This window comes from Blennius ocellaris (genome assembly GCF_963422515.1).
Source record: "Blennius ocellaris genome assembly, chromosome: 12".
Lineage (NCBI taxonomy): Eukaryota > Metazoa > Chordata > Actinopteri > Blenniiformes > Blenniidae > Blennius > Blennius ocellaris.
In genome coordinates this window covers 14,543,483-14,561,691 of record NC_137661.1, presented here as the reverse complement: position 1 = coordinate 14,561,691, position 18,209 = coordinate 14,543,483, and the positions used below count along the sequence as shown (strand labels likewise).

General features: G+C 40.3%; 1 protein-coding gene across 1 annotated transcript in view; it reads right to left on the bottom strand.

Moving 5' to 3' along the window:
- Positions 1–1,732: 1,732 nt before the first annotated feature.
- acbd6 (acyl-CoA binding domain containing 6) overlaps positions 1,733–18,209 on the bottom strand; it is a 32,053-nt gene continuing 15,576 nt past the window's right edge. The window contains exons 7-8 of the mRNA XM_080506957.1: positions 5,287–5,317; positions 1,733–2,685 (exon numbers count right to left, since the gene is read on the bottom strand). Of these exons, the coding sequence (XP_080363083.1) occupies positions 2,531–2,685; positions 5,287–5,317 (186 nt within the window). The 3' untranslated portion in view covers positions 1,733–2,530. The remainder of the gene's footprint in view (positions 2,686–5,286; positions 5,318–18,209) is intronic.

The window sequence follows — 18,209 nt, the reverse complement described above, 5'->3', positions numbered from 1 at the left end:
CTCCCCCTATCTCCAGCTCTGCCCTGTGTGATTTCTTAAAGAGGCAAGAACGAGCCATGGATACAGATAAAGATGTCGTATGGGAACAATTTTAATTCATCTAGTGTATGGAACACCTCACTTGCATCTCAATATCCCACTTGCACTGTACAACAGCTGTCAGGGCAAAAATTTAATTTGAAGTGGTACCCCTGGTGATAACTATCAATCGAGGGGAGAGCATCTTCAGCTGTCATAGACCTGTGAGTGACTGACAGACTCGAACCTGACATGTAAAGATGGTTATCTAACACCTTGTGCCAAGACTGATTCAAAACATAAGAAGGGGGCTAAACGGCCGACACATAGCAAAGCTGTGTGTTGGAGGGTAGAGGATTAGGTTTGTCTTCTCTGTTGTGTACGAAATGTGCACTGGCATCTTTGTGACTCTGTAGTTAAGAACCAGGATCCAGATTTAGTGTATCCTCATCTGTTGCAGTGTGTGCGTGTGTGCGTGTGTGTGCGTGTGTGTGTGTGTGTGTGTGAGTGTGTGAGAGAGAGAGCTCAGGCGGAGAGAATATGCTGATCAGAGAGGCTTGTGGACGAGTAAAGCAGATTTGGACTCTGACCATGTGCTCGTTATTTTTGGAGAACATCCAAATCTCTCCTATATATGACATAATAGCCCACGGGCAGAGCTGCATATACAGTGTGCTGTGTGCACACTGTGTGGCATAAAAACAAGGCAAGTGCTGCAACGTGGCACAAAAATCATTGAACTAAAACAACAGTAGGTATCAGGTCTGTGAAAACAACATAATAACTTTGTATTCATCAGCATTTACATATAAACACAAGTTCACTTGTATAACTAAACATATAATCTAAAACATTAAGGTGAATTTTTATGTTGCACTTTGTGGGTGTGATATTTTCAATGTGCAACATAAGCAGTAGTTACAGCCATTACTTAGACTGTGTATTGGTTAGGTTGGATGGTTTAATGCTTCAAGGTGAACTATAAGATCAATAAAGAAAAATCTCTGTTAATTTGTGTCACGAGCAGGTGAATCTTAATTAAAATGAAAAATTAGTTTAGTTTATTAAGTTTGTCTAATAAACCAAACACATTTGTCATTTTAATTTATTGAGCCATACTTGCTTCATGCTTTCCGGCTTTAGTCGATAGATCATGATAATTTAAAGTAGAGCTTCGCAAAAATGTTTAACATTTAATTTTCAATCATGTGTCATGCTTTTACATGATAATACATTATGAATGTAATAATAACTGACAAATTAATATTTCAATTATCAGTCAACAGTGTTGGATAATGCAGTTCATTTCCTACTTACAAGTACTTTTTAAATGAGCATAATGGATCCCATTCACTCTGTTTTATTTGTTGTCGTGGGTTATGATGCCCTTTTTAATGTCGTACAACAGAAAACTTTCTTTAAAAATGTATTTCATCCAAACAAAGAGCCACATTTAGTGCTTCAGTTCTTATATGGACTCAGCTTACGCCAGTTATTTTTCCTGCTTACGACTCAAAAATGCATCTAAAAGTTAATATAAATAACATAAAAAAGTACACAATGAAGGGCTTCTTTAAGAGAGATATGCTGCAATGATAATTATTTCAGAAATTTAGCAAAAATGTACAATACTGAGAATGTATTTGCATCTATGTAAAATAAATACAGAATAAAAAAATTCAGAGAAGTCATTGAAACTCATTGAAGACTTTAATGTTGATATACATCAAATAATTAGACAATCTGCAGTATGCAACACAACTGAAAGACCAACAAGTGGTCAGAGAGGACGAACCCAGGCTGAAAGGCCTGGCTGAAGATCAGTGGGTGATATGTATAAAACCTCCAGGGGTGTACACATTGTGATGTGTTAATGAATTACATAGTCATTTTGTAAAATTACATGACTTTTTACTACTTGTAGATAAAAACAAATGGCTGAGAATGACCGTTTTTTTCTTTTTTTGGGGTGGGGGGGGTCTTCTTGTGGTTTTAATATCTGATAAATGCAGATACTTCATCACATTGGTGGCACACAAAAGCAAATATTGCTAATAAGCCATCCTGCCAGAAAAGCTATTTTTCAACAAGATATTTGAGATGTTTATTGAAGATACAGTCAACTCACAGTAATCATATCACCCAACTCTACAGTGCAGGTGGTCAATATACACTATAATAAAATGAAGATACATGGGGTCATCTTAACATCACCTGCTTCATTAATTAGGGTGTTTACAGAAGTAGCTCAGAGGAGCAAAAACAGAAATCACACTCACCTCAAGAAGTAATTGACAAAATAAACAAAAACTAACTTCAGCAGTGCAGATCAACAAATCATATACTGCCCGGCCCAAACTCTTGTCAAATGCAAATCCAGCACAGTCTCTTCAGGAGGGACGGGTGAATGAGTGGAGCACAGATAAGACAAATAAGACCTGGGAAATTACTAGATGGTGGTATGCATGGGAGTAGGGGATGGGATTGGGGGGTTGGGGGGGGGGGGGGGGGTCTAGCCCTTGGGAGCAGTGTACTGATGCAGGAGGGAGGAGATGGCACTGGATTCAGTGACCTCCTCAGGAAGAGAGCCCTCCATGTCTTTGAGGGACGGGTCGGCTCCGGCGTTCAACAGGAGCTCCACAATTTCAGCAAATTCACACGCTGAGGCTGCAAAAAATTTTTTTAAAAGAAAGAAAGAGAAAGAACAACATGAGCACGTTGAAGAAATTAAATTATTAACATAACAATGGCTTCTTTCGACAAGGCATCCAGGCAGGTATTCACTTTGGGTGACACATCTCAACTAGGATTTGAAAGACATAAAAAAAAAAAAAAAAGTGTTATATATAAAATCTTTGCATTTATTTATGCCTTAGTCCTTTGTGTGGACAAACCAAAACCAAAAAAAAACATGTCTTTTAGACTTTCTTCGATTGATGCAAAGATTTTAATAGCGCCCCAAAGTTGTAAACAGATGGAATATTGGCTGTGGTGATGATCTATACATTTTGTATAATTGTGCATACTATCTAACAAGACTATCACAACAATGAAGAGTGCAGAATTTTATTTACCCCAAAATCTACATCTCAAAATGTTTATGAAAGACATAAAGAAGTGCTACTACTTAATTACAGTAATGTGAGAAATTGTGATTCCTTACTTCCAACTGTTTATCGACAGACATTCCTTCTTCATGAATGATGCTACCATTGCTAATATCAGCCCTATAGTTCCACACATATCCCATATCATCTTTGATGATCCCCTGATGCCCCGTCTGTCACTACCCAGAGGTCAAAATATCAATCCATGAGCAATGCAATAAAGCTGGAGCAACTTACTTTCAAAGTACAACTTCTCCATCAGCATCAACTTGTTATTATTACTTTTCAGTCACATAATCTGGAAATAACATTTGTCTTATTGTGAAAAGATTGTATCCCTGTAGATTATTTGAGCATTTTCTGATGATAGGAAACAGTTTTGAGTAAACCTGCTTGATTCCTTCATTCTGCACAGTTTAATGCAGTATGTACAGTACTGCAGTTAATGAAAAGCCCATCTGCAGGCCCAATGCTGACACCGGTCTGGGCCTCAGCTTCCCTCAAACACTTCATTTCTGCCCCATTGGCAATTTGTGCCCCACTAAAAGGGTCTTTGCTCTCTCTCTCACTCTCTCTCTTTATCTGTGGGGTGGGGTGGGGTGGAGGTAGTGGCGGGTGCGTGTGTGTGTGTGTGTGTGTGTGTGTGTGTGTGTGTGTGTGTGTGTGTGTGTGTGTGTGTGTGTGTGTGTGTGTGGTGCTTGCACTTTCTTAACCCAGTTAAGGGTCCCTTCATTCCTGATGCACCTCCTGCCCCTCTGGCACCTTGCCCCCTCTCCCTCATCTCCTCCCTGTATTCTCCCTTGTTCTGAGTGCTCTTCTCTGTCGGTGTCAATCGCTCTCTCCATTTAAAGAACGGACTCTGTGCTGCGCCATGTTCGCTGATGTCAGCAGCCGCAGTGATTGACAGCCAGGCCTTTTAACCTCTTGCCTAGAGGTGGCTGGCGTTGGCGCGCGCGCGTGTGTGTATGTAAGATATGATGAGACATCGGAATCCATGAGAGGGTGCATCAAATTGTGTTTCTGAATAGTGTGCAACTGTGAAAAGTCACAGGAGTGTTTTAGTGAAATCAGGGTAATATACCTTGACTGTTTTGTTTTGGTGTTTTCTTCCTGCTATGCTTGCAAACCTCCTCTTGTTGCTCTAAACAGCATTTTATTTAGTCCAGCCGTGTGTGTGTGTGTGTGTGTGTGTGTGTGTGTGTGTGTGTGTGTGTGTGTGTGTGTGTGTGTGTGCGCACGTGGCGGGTGTCTCGCCTGGACCTCGGGCTGTAAAAAGTGGCTGGCCCTCAGGGGAGCCGTGGAGGAGGAGAACAATTTATGGTGAGCAGTAAACCCTCAATTAATCACTTGCCAGGCACTGTGGCCCTGTGCAAAGAGAGGTGGGAATGAATTTTCATTCTCTGCTATTTGTCTCTTGGAGTTCATCGCTTATGTTTATTAGTCATCATTTTATGCCCCATCCTCAAGGCTTCCTATGGCAAGTTCATGTGTGTGTTGATCACCAATGGGTGATACAACATGCCCACCCCAACGCCACTGATCTAAGGGGGACAGGTGGTACACGCACGCCCACACACACACACACAGACTCAGAGGACATGAGAACCGCCCCCTCGGGGACATGCGTCCTGGGGCATGAGAGGGTCAGTAGAGTCTGAGGACCACTGTTGATTTCCTCTGGGAGGTCTCGCGATTATAACCCGCACGCACGCACGCACACACACACCACAACACCAGACAGGCACATGCACACATACATATACCACCCCAACCCCCCCCCACCTGAAATACACATGCACCCAGAAGGCAAAATTGAAAAGAAGTGCAAAAACTTTGTGGAAAACAACAACCGCAGAAAATAAAAATGAAGAATGAAGGTGAGAGAGTGGGAGGAAGAGGAGAGAAAGGTGATAAATTTGAGACCAATGTGGGCAAAGTGTGGGTGTGTACAGTGAACGAGCTGCTGTATATAAAGAGAGTGTACGCGCAGACAACATAATGATGTCGGTGCACGATAAATGTGAGGAGCTTTGTTTCAAAATGGGATACTTGTCATTTGAAAATATAGATAGAAAAAGCTTTATGGCAATGAAAGAAAACAAAGTGTGCGTCAGAGTAGAACACTTTGCAGTGCAGATATTCATATGAGAGGCCTTCTTACCATAATGTAGCGCCGTTTGTCCTTCATTATCCTACAAAAGGGAAAAACAAGCGTCAACTTCAACAGACCTGGAAGTGTGGAGGAAGGAAATATCTTCCAATGAGTACAAATTCAAATAAATGCAGCAGGAATATTTCCTACATGTTGCCACCACTGAGAGTCAAAGAACATATGAACTGCTTAATCAATAATGAGAAAAATGTACACTTTCAAGATGCAATTGAAAAAAATAACGACTTCTGGAAGAACGTTTGCTGGCGTGTTTTGATTGTAGCAAAGGTTGATTGGAGGCCGAAATAGTGATTTCATAGATAAGTGACCTGCAATATGAAGCAACATCATAACGGTGAACTCAGCCCAAAGGAACAAATCCTTCTTCATGTTACATGTTAATGTAGAAAAGTGTGCTTTGGTAAAAGACCTGTACACACAGGTTGTAATGCTAAAAGCAGAAACACGAAACCACTCTGACTCAAGTGATTATGTTTAACTCATGGAAACTGTATTATAGACTCTGTCATAACATTTGTTACCATCAGTACACACCGATGTGGTGCTATGACCAGATTTCTTTTTGTGTTCGTTTTGTTTGTTCTGGTGTGTTTGTCTCAGCTACTGAATGTTCGTTTAATTTGAAATTTGAGTCTTCATTTACAGAAATCTAATTAAATTAATAAGGAAACCGTAGATCTCAGAGAAAAAAAAAATACACATACAATTCATATACAGTCTTTATCTGGAGATTTTTGATAAAACCTGATTTTCTTTTTCTTAGTAAAATTTAGGCCGTCCAAAATACACACATGCTTTATTTCCCACCCGAAAACATTTATTTATTAAGAAATTTGTTTTTTTAACCAACAAATGACACAACAAGGCATATATTATAACAGAGCAGGGACCTAAAAAATATTTTAGTATCCAGTTATGAATGTGAAAATCTTTGGGGGTTCACTCGCACATAGCGGACATACTGTAACTAGATGTTCCTGTCATAGTCGATAGCTTGTTGCAGTCATTCGGATCAGGTTGGCCGATTACATTGTTTAAGGGGAAAAAAACAGATAAATGAAAGGAAAAAAAGTGAAAAAAATAAAAACCCAATCCATGTCATCATCCCTCTAGCCTTCAATATATATACTGTTATTACCAAGGAAGTAATAGAACATTTTCCAGAATATACACATGGTTATTCCTTACGATGAGGGGCAGAAATGAGTATTAGAGGCGAGACTACGTGGATTAGACTTGGAAGTTTTCTATTCATGTCAGTTCAACGACCTAAAATTTTGCTTTAGTAATCAATTGTTTCTTTTACCTACCATGTAAATATACTCAAGCAACAGTGACATGTTCATATGCTTGAAACGTCTTTCAAAGGTGGATTAATTCACTTGTTGCTGTAACTTTTCAATACCTATGTGGCAATGAACTAATGAGCCCAGGGCAGCAGCGTTTCTCCCTCATGTATGCATACGATAGACTGTAGACTGAACAAACTGCCTCATCATTTGGTATTTATTAAAAAGTATTTTACATTTCTAACCCTTCCAATCTGATAGTACATATGGCCTCAACAGAAAGAAGAGACATGGGTGGCCTTATCCATGTGTGTGTGTGTGTGTGTGTGTGTGTGTGCTTTGAAGAGTAAAGATGATACTTGAGGTCAATAGTTCAATGGCAGAGATATAATTCTTGCAGGAAATGTTATACTGGGGATGTGGACAGGCCTGTGTGTGTGTGTGTGTGTGTGTGTGTGTGTGTGTGTGTGTGTGTGTGTGTGTGTGTGTGTGTGTGTGTGTGTGTGTGTGTGTGTGTGTGTGTGTGTGTGTGTGTGTGTGTGCGTGTGCGTGTGTGCGTGCGTGTTCGGACACAATATATGACAGGCATCATCAACAGTTGATTCAGTTCTTAATCACTGCTCCAGCCTGCCTTTGCACCTCATAATGATGATAAATGGTCAAACTGTTGCCTCTGGTCGAAGAACAAGAGCAGCCAAGAACAATGGGTGCAAATTCTCAAAGACAGATTAAAAAGCCAGGAGGTGCAGTGATATTTGCTCATTTTCTGTAAAATGTCACTGCAGTGAAAATCCTTCCAAATTAGTAACTCTTGTGGTCAAATTATTCATTAGTCTTTCTACTTCTGCTCTCTGAGCAGCAGATCCTCATGTCCACCGTTTTGTTTTGGTAATTTCAAGTGTCCTTCCTCTATACCTTTATGGAGTTTTTTTAATTCTTTTTTTTTGTCCATGACAAACTGGCTTTTCTCTTCTTCACTCTATTCAGTCTTCTCCATTCATCCTTACATCCATCGTCCTCACTCTCAGTCATCCGGTCTCTTCTTCTGCTTTCTTCCTCTAAACCCCCCACCACCACAATTTCCTTTCCTTCTCTGGCTGGGCCTGGTGCAGAGTGATCCTATTGTTATGTTTCTCCGTGTCTCTCAGGGGCAGCACTTCAGGGACCTGCTGATTGGATTAGAGCTTTCTATTCCCTCTGGGTGGATCACAAGAGCACAGATGCAAATCGCCACGAGCGTGGAAAGCGCACCATGGTTAACCCAAGACAACAATGCCGTCTGTCTGAGAGTCAAATCACAACCTGTGATGTACTGCAGACAAAGTGTCTTTCACAATGATTTAAAGTTAAGACAGGAGTCGGCAGAACTGTTCCATGTTTAGACACTGCCTCAAAGGGGGTATTTCTCGGAAATATGTAGCAAGAAGCACACACACACACACACACACACACACACACACACACACACACACACACACACACACACACACACACACACACACACACACACACACACACACACACACACACACACACACACACACACACACACACACACACACACACACACACACACACACACACACACACACACCCCGCTGAGACAGTGACAGATGTTTACAGGCAGGGCCAAGTGAAAGACCTCTGTGCACATAAATACATACAGTTATAATTAAAGTGTAAGGGGTTTAAGCCCTAATCTGCAGCGAGCACTAATCTGCAGTTCGTTGTTTAACGAGCACACACGCACACACACACAAAAGCAAGAATGCGTGGCGGACAGTGCACAAGGACAATCTAGTGTTTAAAGGCTCAATCTGGTTTTTGTACAGCAAGAGCTATAGAAAAAAAAAAGAACAATATAAAGTGAGCATGCACAGGTTTCAGTGGAGCGATAGTGCACTCGCCACACCGGTGCACGTGTGCAGTGTACATGCTTCTTGCATGTCCATGTGAGGGGTCAGCGGCCTGTCCTCTCAGCGTTCCCTAATGCCCCTGGATCCAGGACGGAGGCTTGATGGAATCACGGGAAATTGGATTGTCTTCCATTTGCTTTGGAAGCAGCCTGCAAAAAGACACTTCCACCCCACCTGCCCCCACCCCCACCCCCAATACCTGCAGTTAGTGCCCACCCCCCATTCCCCCCCTCCCCCCCCACCCCTCTCTCTGGTGCACCCCTGTTCCCATCCCATTACGGAGGCATGTCGTACAAAACCTCTGCTTTTACATGTCATCCAAAGTTTCCCCTTGCGATGCAGAAATGCCCGGCTGGATGTCAGCAGAGTGCTCAATAAAGCAGCTGCTTGCACAATACCAGCAGCAGAGATCCAGCACAGCGTAGTGTATCATTCTAATGGGGTGGAGCAATATGCTTAGGAGTGGCGTAGAGAGGGATTGATCTCTCGGTACAATTGCAGTTTTGCTGAATTTAAGTTATGCCGATCTATCATTTCTACCAAACAAATGATGTGAACCAAGATGGATGAAAGAGAAACAGAGTGAATCAGGGATGTAAAGTGAGACATGGCAGTCTTCCTTCTTAAAAAAAAAAAAAAAAATCTAAAATATTAATATTCTAACTTGCCTGAGATTTGTCAAAAGAAAGACCAAAGCAAAGACACAGAATCACATGCTCACATTGTTGTGCACTTTCACATGTCTATCGCACCAAATATTAAAAATTATTTTTCCAGTCAGAATATAAATAAAACTTTGGCCTCTTACTCACTTAATCTATACAAAAGCAGCTGAAGACCAAGTCAAACATGTTTTCCTGTTTTTGGAAAGCTAATTTTCAGCAGTTTCTGTGATTTTAAATTGTGGAGGAAATGGAAAACACTTATTCTGAACACCTAATCTGCATCACATTACACAATGAAGATTAGGGAGCCATGTAGACGAGATGGAAACTTCACAGCTTTAGTGATTAAAAAATTATTTTATTTGTGTGAAACCTACCTCAACCTATGAAGACTGCAGCGGCATTAACAACACGAATCTGATATGTCGCATAGCGACTTAAGTATCAAAGTAAAATACTACTTAAGATGTGCTATGCTCACAGACATTTTAGGAGATTTGTATTGTTATTGTATATAAACTAGACCTTGGTCAGAATGTCTGTCATCAGCTCTGTTTCATAAATCAAATCCAAAATAGAGTTTCAATCCTTTGCACAGAGAAGAGCTCCAGTTGCAAGATATTTTTGTAGTGAATAATTCTGCCTCTCATGCGACCGCAGTCTGAAACGGTGCAGTGCTTTCTCAAACGCAGTTCCTCAAATGGCCACTAAGAGCCTTTCTGAAAAAGCTGTGAACCCTTCAGTTGCAGCCTCTCCTTCAGCTCTCTGTTCTTATCTCATTTTTCGTCTCAGTAAACTTTCTTTGGGTCTCTCCCTCTCTCCATCTCTCTTTCTCCGCCTCCTCTCTTTCTGCCCCGACTCTCTCTGACAGCAACATTAAACAAGTGGAGAAAAATGAACAAGCAATTATGATTTATGACCAATGCATGCAGCAGCTGCTGACTTTTATAATGACAGTGGACGGGGGAGGGGGACACACTGAAAGGATAAGTGTGTGTGTGTGAGTGTGTGTGTGTGTGTCTGTGTGTGTGTGTCTGTGTGTGTGTGTGGTATGACGGGTGAATCGATAGGCGACTGGGATCATTGGTATGCAGATTCCAGCAGACAGCATTATGATGAGCAGGTGCTATTAATCAGAAAGAAGAACACAGATCTGAGCCAGATGGAGACGATGATCCTTTTTCAGCGAGTTGCATCTGTAACCAGAGCAGGTACTTTGGCACCAGAAACATAAGCCACCACACACCACCCTGAAGTACTAAAAATCACATTTACTTCAGTACTGCACTCTCTCCAAGAAGAACGGCAGCTCAGTTGTTGTGTGCTGCATCCTGGTTTTCCAGGTGGTAAATATATCATCTTTACTCAGCTATCACAAAAACAAACAAACAAACAAACAAACCCTATACTTACACAAACAATCTCATACAACCAGTAGTGGTAAAACCGCCAGACAAGATTCCTGTCATGCATCAAGGAAAACTTAGAGGTTATAATCTCTGCGGAGAACATTTTGACCTCAAGACTCATTTCCTCATCTGAGACACTGCGTATTTAAAAAAAACCTTTCCTTTGATGACTTTGCTTAAGTAAGCCAACAAAGTTTTTTTTTTTTTTTTTTTTAATACAATAACTTCCATTCATTTTCTACACCATTAATTCCACTTGGTACTGGAGCACACATGATTATGGGTGAAGGCAGGATACACCATCATGGACAGGCTGTAAGTCCTCAACAATACACCACTGTGGAGCACCAAAACACAATATTTGTGGCAAAATTTATAGTTGTTCCTCAGTATCTCTGTTTGGTTTGGCACAACAGCTGATATCTCACCTTGAAACCGTGGACATTCCTCAAATGAAACAAAAAATCTTCAGATTCCTGCACCAATGAGGTTATAGATCAGCCTCCAACATAACATTGAATCATCACAGTGATGATTGCTCAAACATATGTGTAAATCTCCATTCACATCATTTGAAACATCAAATTTTGACCAGTCATAATCAACACGAATTATTGGCAACACTCTAAAAGGCTTTAGATCAAATGCAAGACGTAATGGAGTGGCTTGCACAATCTTATAATACAGTGCAACTCTGAACATGAAATGGATGAATGGAAGTTATACTTGCAAAAGCATCACTGAAAATGTCCAGAGAGACAAAGCTCCATATGTAATCTTTGTATTTGTGTGAGACGAGACGGCCATGTGCTTGCATACGAGTCTGCCCTTTGTGTGCTATGTATGATTCTGGGAGTGTTTATCCCCGCGTGTTGTGTTGGGAAGGCCCCCTTTTAAAAGGATCTGCAGACCGAGGCCAGCCCTAATTGAATCTGGGTCTCCTTTCCGAGCATGGAGAGGTAACCTTGCCACTCAGCGTGTGAGCACTGCCACCCACGGTCAAATTAGCCTGATACCAAACTCCCTGCCCTTCACACCTCCTCGGTGTGTCCTTCAGGTGCCTCGGTGTCCCCCTTCCCTCTCACACTCATGGCTGGAATCACCAACATCACAGTTTAGGAGGACAACCCTGGAAAAAAAAAAAAAAAAAAGCGAGGGCTGGTGCATATCTATTGTTGGGGGATGCTGAATGTGTGACATGTCGCTGTAGGACTAATTCGATCCCCTGCAGTCATTTCACAAGGAGTAACAAGTGTCTAAACACATTTTGTGTTTTATTTTAGGAGATGAATAAAATATCATTTCAATTCTTTCTGAAAGCACACGAAATAAGCTGATCTGTCCTTTAAATGTGCATCTCTCGCCTGATTTTGTTCTTGTACATCCCTGCCTCATGTTGCTGAGCTTGCTTGTTCCCGGGGGACACCTTAGCCTCCATTAAAGCCATCAGAGGGAGAGGATAGGGTTAAGGCTGAGAATTAACATCGCCAGAGGTCCCGTCTGTCCTCCTGCGGCTCATCGATGATGTTTAAAAAGAAATATATGAAATAAATAAATACATAAAAGAGTGTAATATGAAAATCAATGGCTGGGAAGTGGGGGCTCTGGCTGAGGCATTTGGAGTATGGGACTCATAAAGCTGAGTACTGCAGGAGACTGATGGAAGGCAAAACACTTACTTTGTTTATTCTCTCTCCTCACCCCCGTTCCCTCCCCTCACTGTCTGTATCCAGCTCACACGCTCTCACTCTCCTCTCCTCCCCCTTCTCCCTCTCTGTCTGAAACAGTCGAGGACAGCTTTAATGCTCCTGACAATTTATGTGGACGGTTAAGAACGATGGAAATCAAATAGTTGAGTGTAGGCAAGGCCCAGTGAGTGGCCAATAAGAAAGAAACAACAGCTGATGATGGCAAAGAGGACCGTTACCTGCTGGAATGGCTCTTTAGGCTACACTATTACTGTCAAGTCGCTGGCTCTTTTCTGAGTGCTCATATTATGGATTCATAACTGTATCTATGTCTGATAGGCCCTTTTAACACAGCATGGCAACAGCTTCCATTTCATCGAGTCAAGCTAATGTGCAGCAAGCACTAAATATGAATCCTATAAGAGCAGCTTACAGTGTGACTTATAAAATGTCAAATGCCCTGTGAGGTGGCAACAGTGCTTTTATTTGTTTGTGTGTATTATCCTTCAGGGAAGCTTGTATTGATTCTTGTTTGTAAAAAAAAAATCTATTTGTTCTAATGTTCTTGAATAAAATGACAAATATCATAAAATACTAAAAGCAACACTGGCCTCTACCAGTGTCGCACTCCCACTGTAGTGTTGAGGCATTGACAGAGCCATTGGGCATCCATCCATCCATCCATCCACCCATCCACCCATCCACTTTGACTTGAGGAAAACCATTCAGGTTGTCCCTTTGGATTCAGGCCTCGACTCCAAAAGGTAGATTGTCCTTTTGTTGACGCAATTCTTGTGTATATTTGCTTTGATGTTTAAAGTCATTGTTGAGGTGCGTCACAAAAACATATAATGAACTTCAACTGGCGGACACTCATCCTGACATTATTCTGTTGGATGACCTGATAATTATTTTCCTCTTGAAGGCAAACTGGCCAAGTCATGACGCAGCTCCAAACCACGATATGTCTTCTACTATACTTTATTATTTGCTTTGTTTTAATGGTGCATTTTGCACACCATATGGAGTGCTGTGTTCTAAAAACAAAAAACTCCAAACAAAACTATCTTAGGTGCATCAGTTCAGAAAACTCTGGAGCTTTGTGGAGTGTCAAGTGCTCTTCGGCCAACTTCATCATTGCAGTGATTTTTATTATTATTATTATTAACAGTGGCTTTGGAGTGCCATGGGCATCATGTCTACTCAATATTTTGCATATGCTTAACCCAAGAACAAGAACGTTTACCACTTCTTTAAGACCCAAGCCATCACTCTTCTCTTGGGTTCTTTTTTTTTTTCTTCCAGCACTGAGCATCCTGCATCAAGCCTTCCGAGCCAACTTGGCTGGAATTCATCTTCTCGGGTGAGTAACCACAGTACTAAATTGTGTCCACCATTTGTCGACAGTTTATCTAAATGTCGACTGGTAAATAGTCTTTGAGTTGGCATTGCAAAATCTTTCAGCATTATACAGCTTAACAATTCTTGACCTGAGATATTCAGAAATCTTGTTCCTGTGAGACATTGTCATATCAACAGATGCTTATCCCCCCCCCCCCCAAAAAAAAAAAAAAAATTGGAGTGTTTTTATCGGTCAAAGTGTACACTTTGGTCTAATCTCATTTCATTGAATGGACTTCCAGGTTTCCTAATTCTTGACTCCAATTAGGTTTCTTCTAGCGTCATTAGTCCAGGAGGTCACTTAGTGACTTCCTAATACTAAGGAGGTTGACAATCCAACTTGAAATTATTTTGCCGTATTTTGACAGTATTGTCATTTTGTTTGACCTTACTTGGTTCATCTTGCGGCTTTGTTTACTGTGCTCTATTTCTTTCGCTATTCCATTTTGTTCTTCATTTTTATTCCGCTCAATAAATTTCTTTTCCTTACTTTCCCACCTTGCGGCCTTTTCTTTCTTAACGACCCTATATATTCTGCAGGATAGGTTGCACACTTATACACACATGCGCACGCACACACACACACACGCACATACGCACAATTATGACAAATCTTGCTGGATATTTGTTATGACTGGGCTGACTGAGCCATTAGTTATAGGAGGCTGTGCTGGGAAAGGGGAGGGATACAAACGTGTAATAATGCCTCCACCATAGAATTTCAATCAGCCACCACTGTGTGTGTGTGTGTGTGTGTGTGTGCGTGCGTGTGTGTGTGTGTGTGTGTGTGTGTGGGTGTGTGTCACTTTGATCAGAGTAGTTGACACTTAGAGAGTAGAGGACACAGACGAGAGGATTCAGTGTGCTTTGTTTGCTCGGACAGCTCGTTGAGCTTTACAGCGAAGTAGTCGCTCACGACCGAGCTGCATATCCATTAAAAAGCCGCAATTTTTGCTGATTGTTGCAACTTCTACGTAAACTGTGATTGATATTGATACGAGTTTACGGTGCTTTTTAGTGAAAAAGTGCATCAACAAATTCTAATACTTACAATTGGTACGGTTTGCCGAAAGTGAAATATTTTCTCTGACACGCAGCTTGATTTGTGTACCGGGAGATTTTGGCACCAACCATTAACTTATTTAGGAAGCTGTTCCATACTCTTTATTTAGTGAAAACAAGACAAGCTTTCAGATCCCCTTTGAAAGCAGTTGTGTTATTCATAGAACATCGTAATTTTAAAAGGAAACCTTATGCATTAATCTAACATATATTACATTCATCACTGGTCACAACAAACAAAAAAACCTAATTTACTAGTAGCAATAGCAACTCAGTTATTTCCAGCTGTTCTCACAGAACAGTGTTTGTGTGCATCTTTACAAACTATTATTGCATGGTTAATTATTTGTTTGACTTTGTTATCCAACCTTGCTTGACCAAAGCAGTTAGTTGATACCCTGGGTGTTGGGAAACTTTTACATGTATATTATCATCTTACACAGATTTACTGAAAAACACATTGTTTTAAAAGAGATATAGCTATTGGTTATTGGTACCACATCACAAGATGTCATTACATCAGTATGATGTCACAGTTTGTGTAACATAAATGGCTTGATTTAAAAAGCCTTAAGGTAATTCTACAAAAAAAAAAAAAAAAAATCTAAAATTTTAATACTTCATAATTGTTTTTTAGGGTCAAAAACCTCCAAACAAGGCAGCAAACACATTTAGATTATTTAAGTCTCAATCTCCATTACTATGAGTGCATATTCTTAAGACAAATATTTATAAGAATATAATTGCATCAGAATCCTCTAAACTAGAATCAATATGCTGTGGTTTATAATAAAAAAAAAAAGTGCACCGTATATCACTATATCTTCACAGCTCAGATAAATAGATGTTGTTCATGTGCCTCGAGGACGTGAAGGAAAATCATTATAAGCCAGGGTTCACTGTGCTACTGTGAAAGCAAGAGACTTTTCTTTTATTATTAGACAATATTTCAACTTAAATTTGCCTGAATGTGGGTGAGGAAGCCACACTCATGGAAGTGTTGACAAGGTTCAATTCAACATGAAAAAGTAATATTATATATGCAATTCAAGAAATAAAAAAAATAAAATAAAAAAAAACTACAAAAAGATTTTCAAAATGTTGTCAGACTGACGGTATGGATCAATTTCATACGCATTCATGAATTCACTGTTTGGCTTCATTATATAAAGAAGTCAAGAAATTCCACCCACATCACTGGCAACAATATTAAATCAATGGCCCCACAGAGACACTCAGACGCTCATACATCAGAAAAAGCTTAAAGCTTCCAAAAGGCATCACGTTTGTTGTGTTAGAAGGCTGAACTTCTCTACGCGGCCTGAGATATCTATGCAGGATCCTTGTGCAGCTACATGCATGAGACTTGTTGTGTGCACTCCAGACACCAATTGTAGGTCATCCAGTCAGATATTTATTACTATTGATCTCGCTGGTCCTGGCTGGAGACTTTTGTTCTGCCGGCTCAAGGCTCTGACCTCAATTAAGTTATGAATTTCTATCTGATAGACTGGGAGTGCTTGGGGCCTGCCGTGGTCGTGCTACCACACTGGATTAATTAGAATTAGCGGTGCTGCGAGTCGCCCTCCCCGCCTCATGGATCATGTTGTTTTAATACAAAGTAGAGGCGGAGGCAGGGAGGGATCGCGTAAAAAGAACGGGAGCACAGGGGGAGGGGAAAGTGATGAGGAGAGGGGAAAGAGAGGCAGACTGAGAAACAAACAAAAAAAATCTAGGGATGAATCAAGCAAAGCAACCCCCCCCACTCCAGACACCTTTCACATTGGACATAAATGCTTCCTTCCTTCTTGGCATTGTGTCTTGCATTCAGGCGACCTGCATCTCACCTGCCCTTCCTCTTTGTCAACTTAATCCCGGCTCTGTTTCTTTCTCTGTCAATAATCAAGTCGGACGTGAAATTCTACTCTGGACCATTCCTGGCTCCAACTTTTCAACTCCTCTTAATGTGAATGGACATGTCCTGTCTGTGAAGGCATACATCCACAGCTTCCCCTCATCCTCCTCAGGTGAGGGGACGCTGTGGGTGGTTTGGATGTACATCCCTTGGCTGAGATTAACCTGAAGACAAGGAAACACACAGAAACACTTATGGAAATATAAAGGGTGATTAAATGATATGTCAACCTGGGATGTCACTGACATCCTTTACTTGCTCAGAGATTGATTTAATATACTTCTGTGCAGTCATAATGTTAACAAACTAAGTTTCTTCAAAGGTGGAAAGATATCTTACAATTTGGACTTCAGTACAGCAGTGATATTGCTTATATTGTACTCACATGTAATGTGTTTTTAATAGATTTTAGAAAGTAAAAGGAAAAAGTAATCTATTGAATAAAATCATTTTGATTATTTCTTAGTTTTTAACTGTTGTTTTATTACCTTGTCAAGCCCCAGTATTTGATATAATTTACCTGAATAACTATATACAGATGCTCCAAAAATATATATATATCATAGGAAAGTTCATTATTCTCAAACTGTCATTCAAATGGCCTCAGTTCCATAAATATAAGATTAATAAGTTATGATAATGCAATCTTTTAACTAATTTTTCAAGATACACCTGTATATTCTTAGCACATTCCCCAGAAAGAGATTGTGAGTACTTGTGATTTGTTGTGTCCACTGACACCTAGTGAATTATAGAGTAGTGTAGTCACAGGACTTATTTTCCATCTTGCTTGCAACAGCCTGTATTGGCGTTGAGCAATCAATTAAAAAAAAGAGAAAAACCCCCAGACAACAATCTGTTCAGTTTTGCTGAACTCATTGAAGCCTGTGTAATATTTTCATTTTGACCAAGTCATGTATTGGTATTAAGTGGGGAAAATCTATTGAAAGATTATGATGCCGTTGCTTAAATAACTTGTTTTTCATTCTTTAGAGACATAATTTATTTTTTTGTTATTCTGTTTGATTTTAATGTTTATTGTAAACTAATATTGTCATATAAATGGCTCAGATTTCACAAGTTCATTCTGCTTTCTTTAAATCAGAATTTAAAATTTGGATTTTCATTGTTTAGTATTTCTCTTTTGTCAATGAATGGAATAAAAATCCAATTAACTAACAAACTTAATTTTTTTTTTTTAATTTTAAGTTCCAAGTCTCAACTATTTCTAGTATGCTTTTTCACCAGGGGAACATGGAAATCCATCTTGGTTCACATAGATGGTTTTAAGGGACTTTTCTCCAAAGCATGTACTTTATCCTTCCATTACAACAGGAAACTATTGGGACATGAGGTAGAGTAACGGTGTGGCAGGTTGAACATGAAGGTTGAGTCCCTGGCATATTCCTGGACATAAGGTGTTGGGATTTTACGGCTAAATATTTCACATGAACATCTAATTTAAATATCTAAATGAAACCAATCATCCAAACATCCAAGTATCTACACAGCAATGTGTGGACATATTGAAGTCTGAAAAACAACATAACAGAGTGACAAACAACC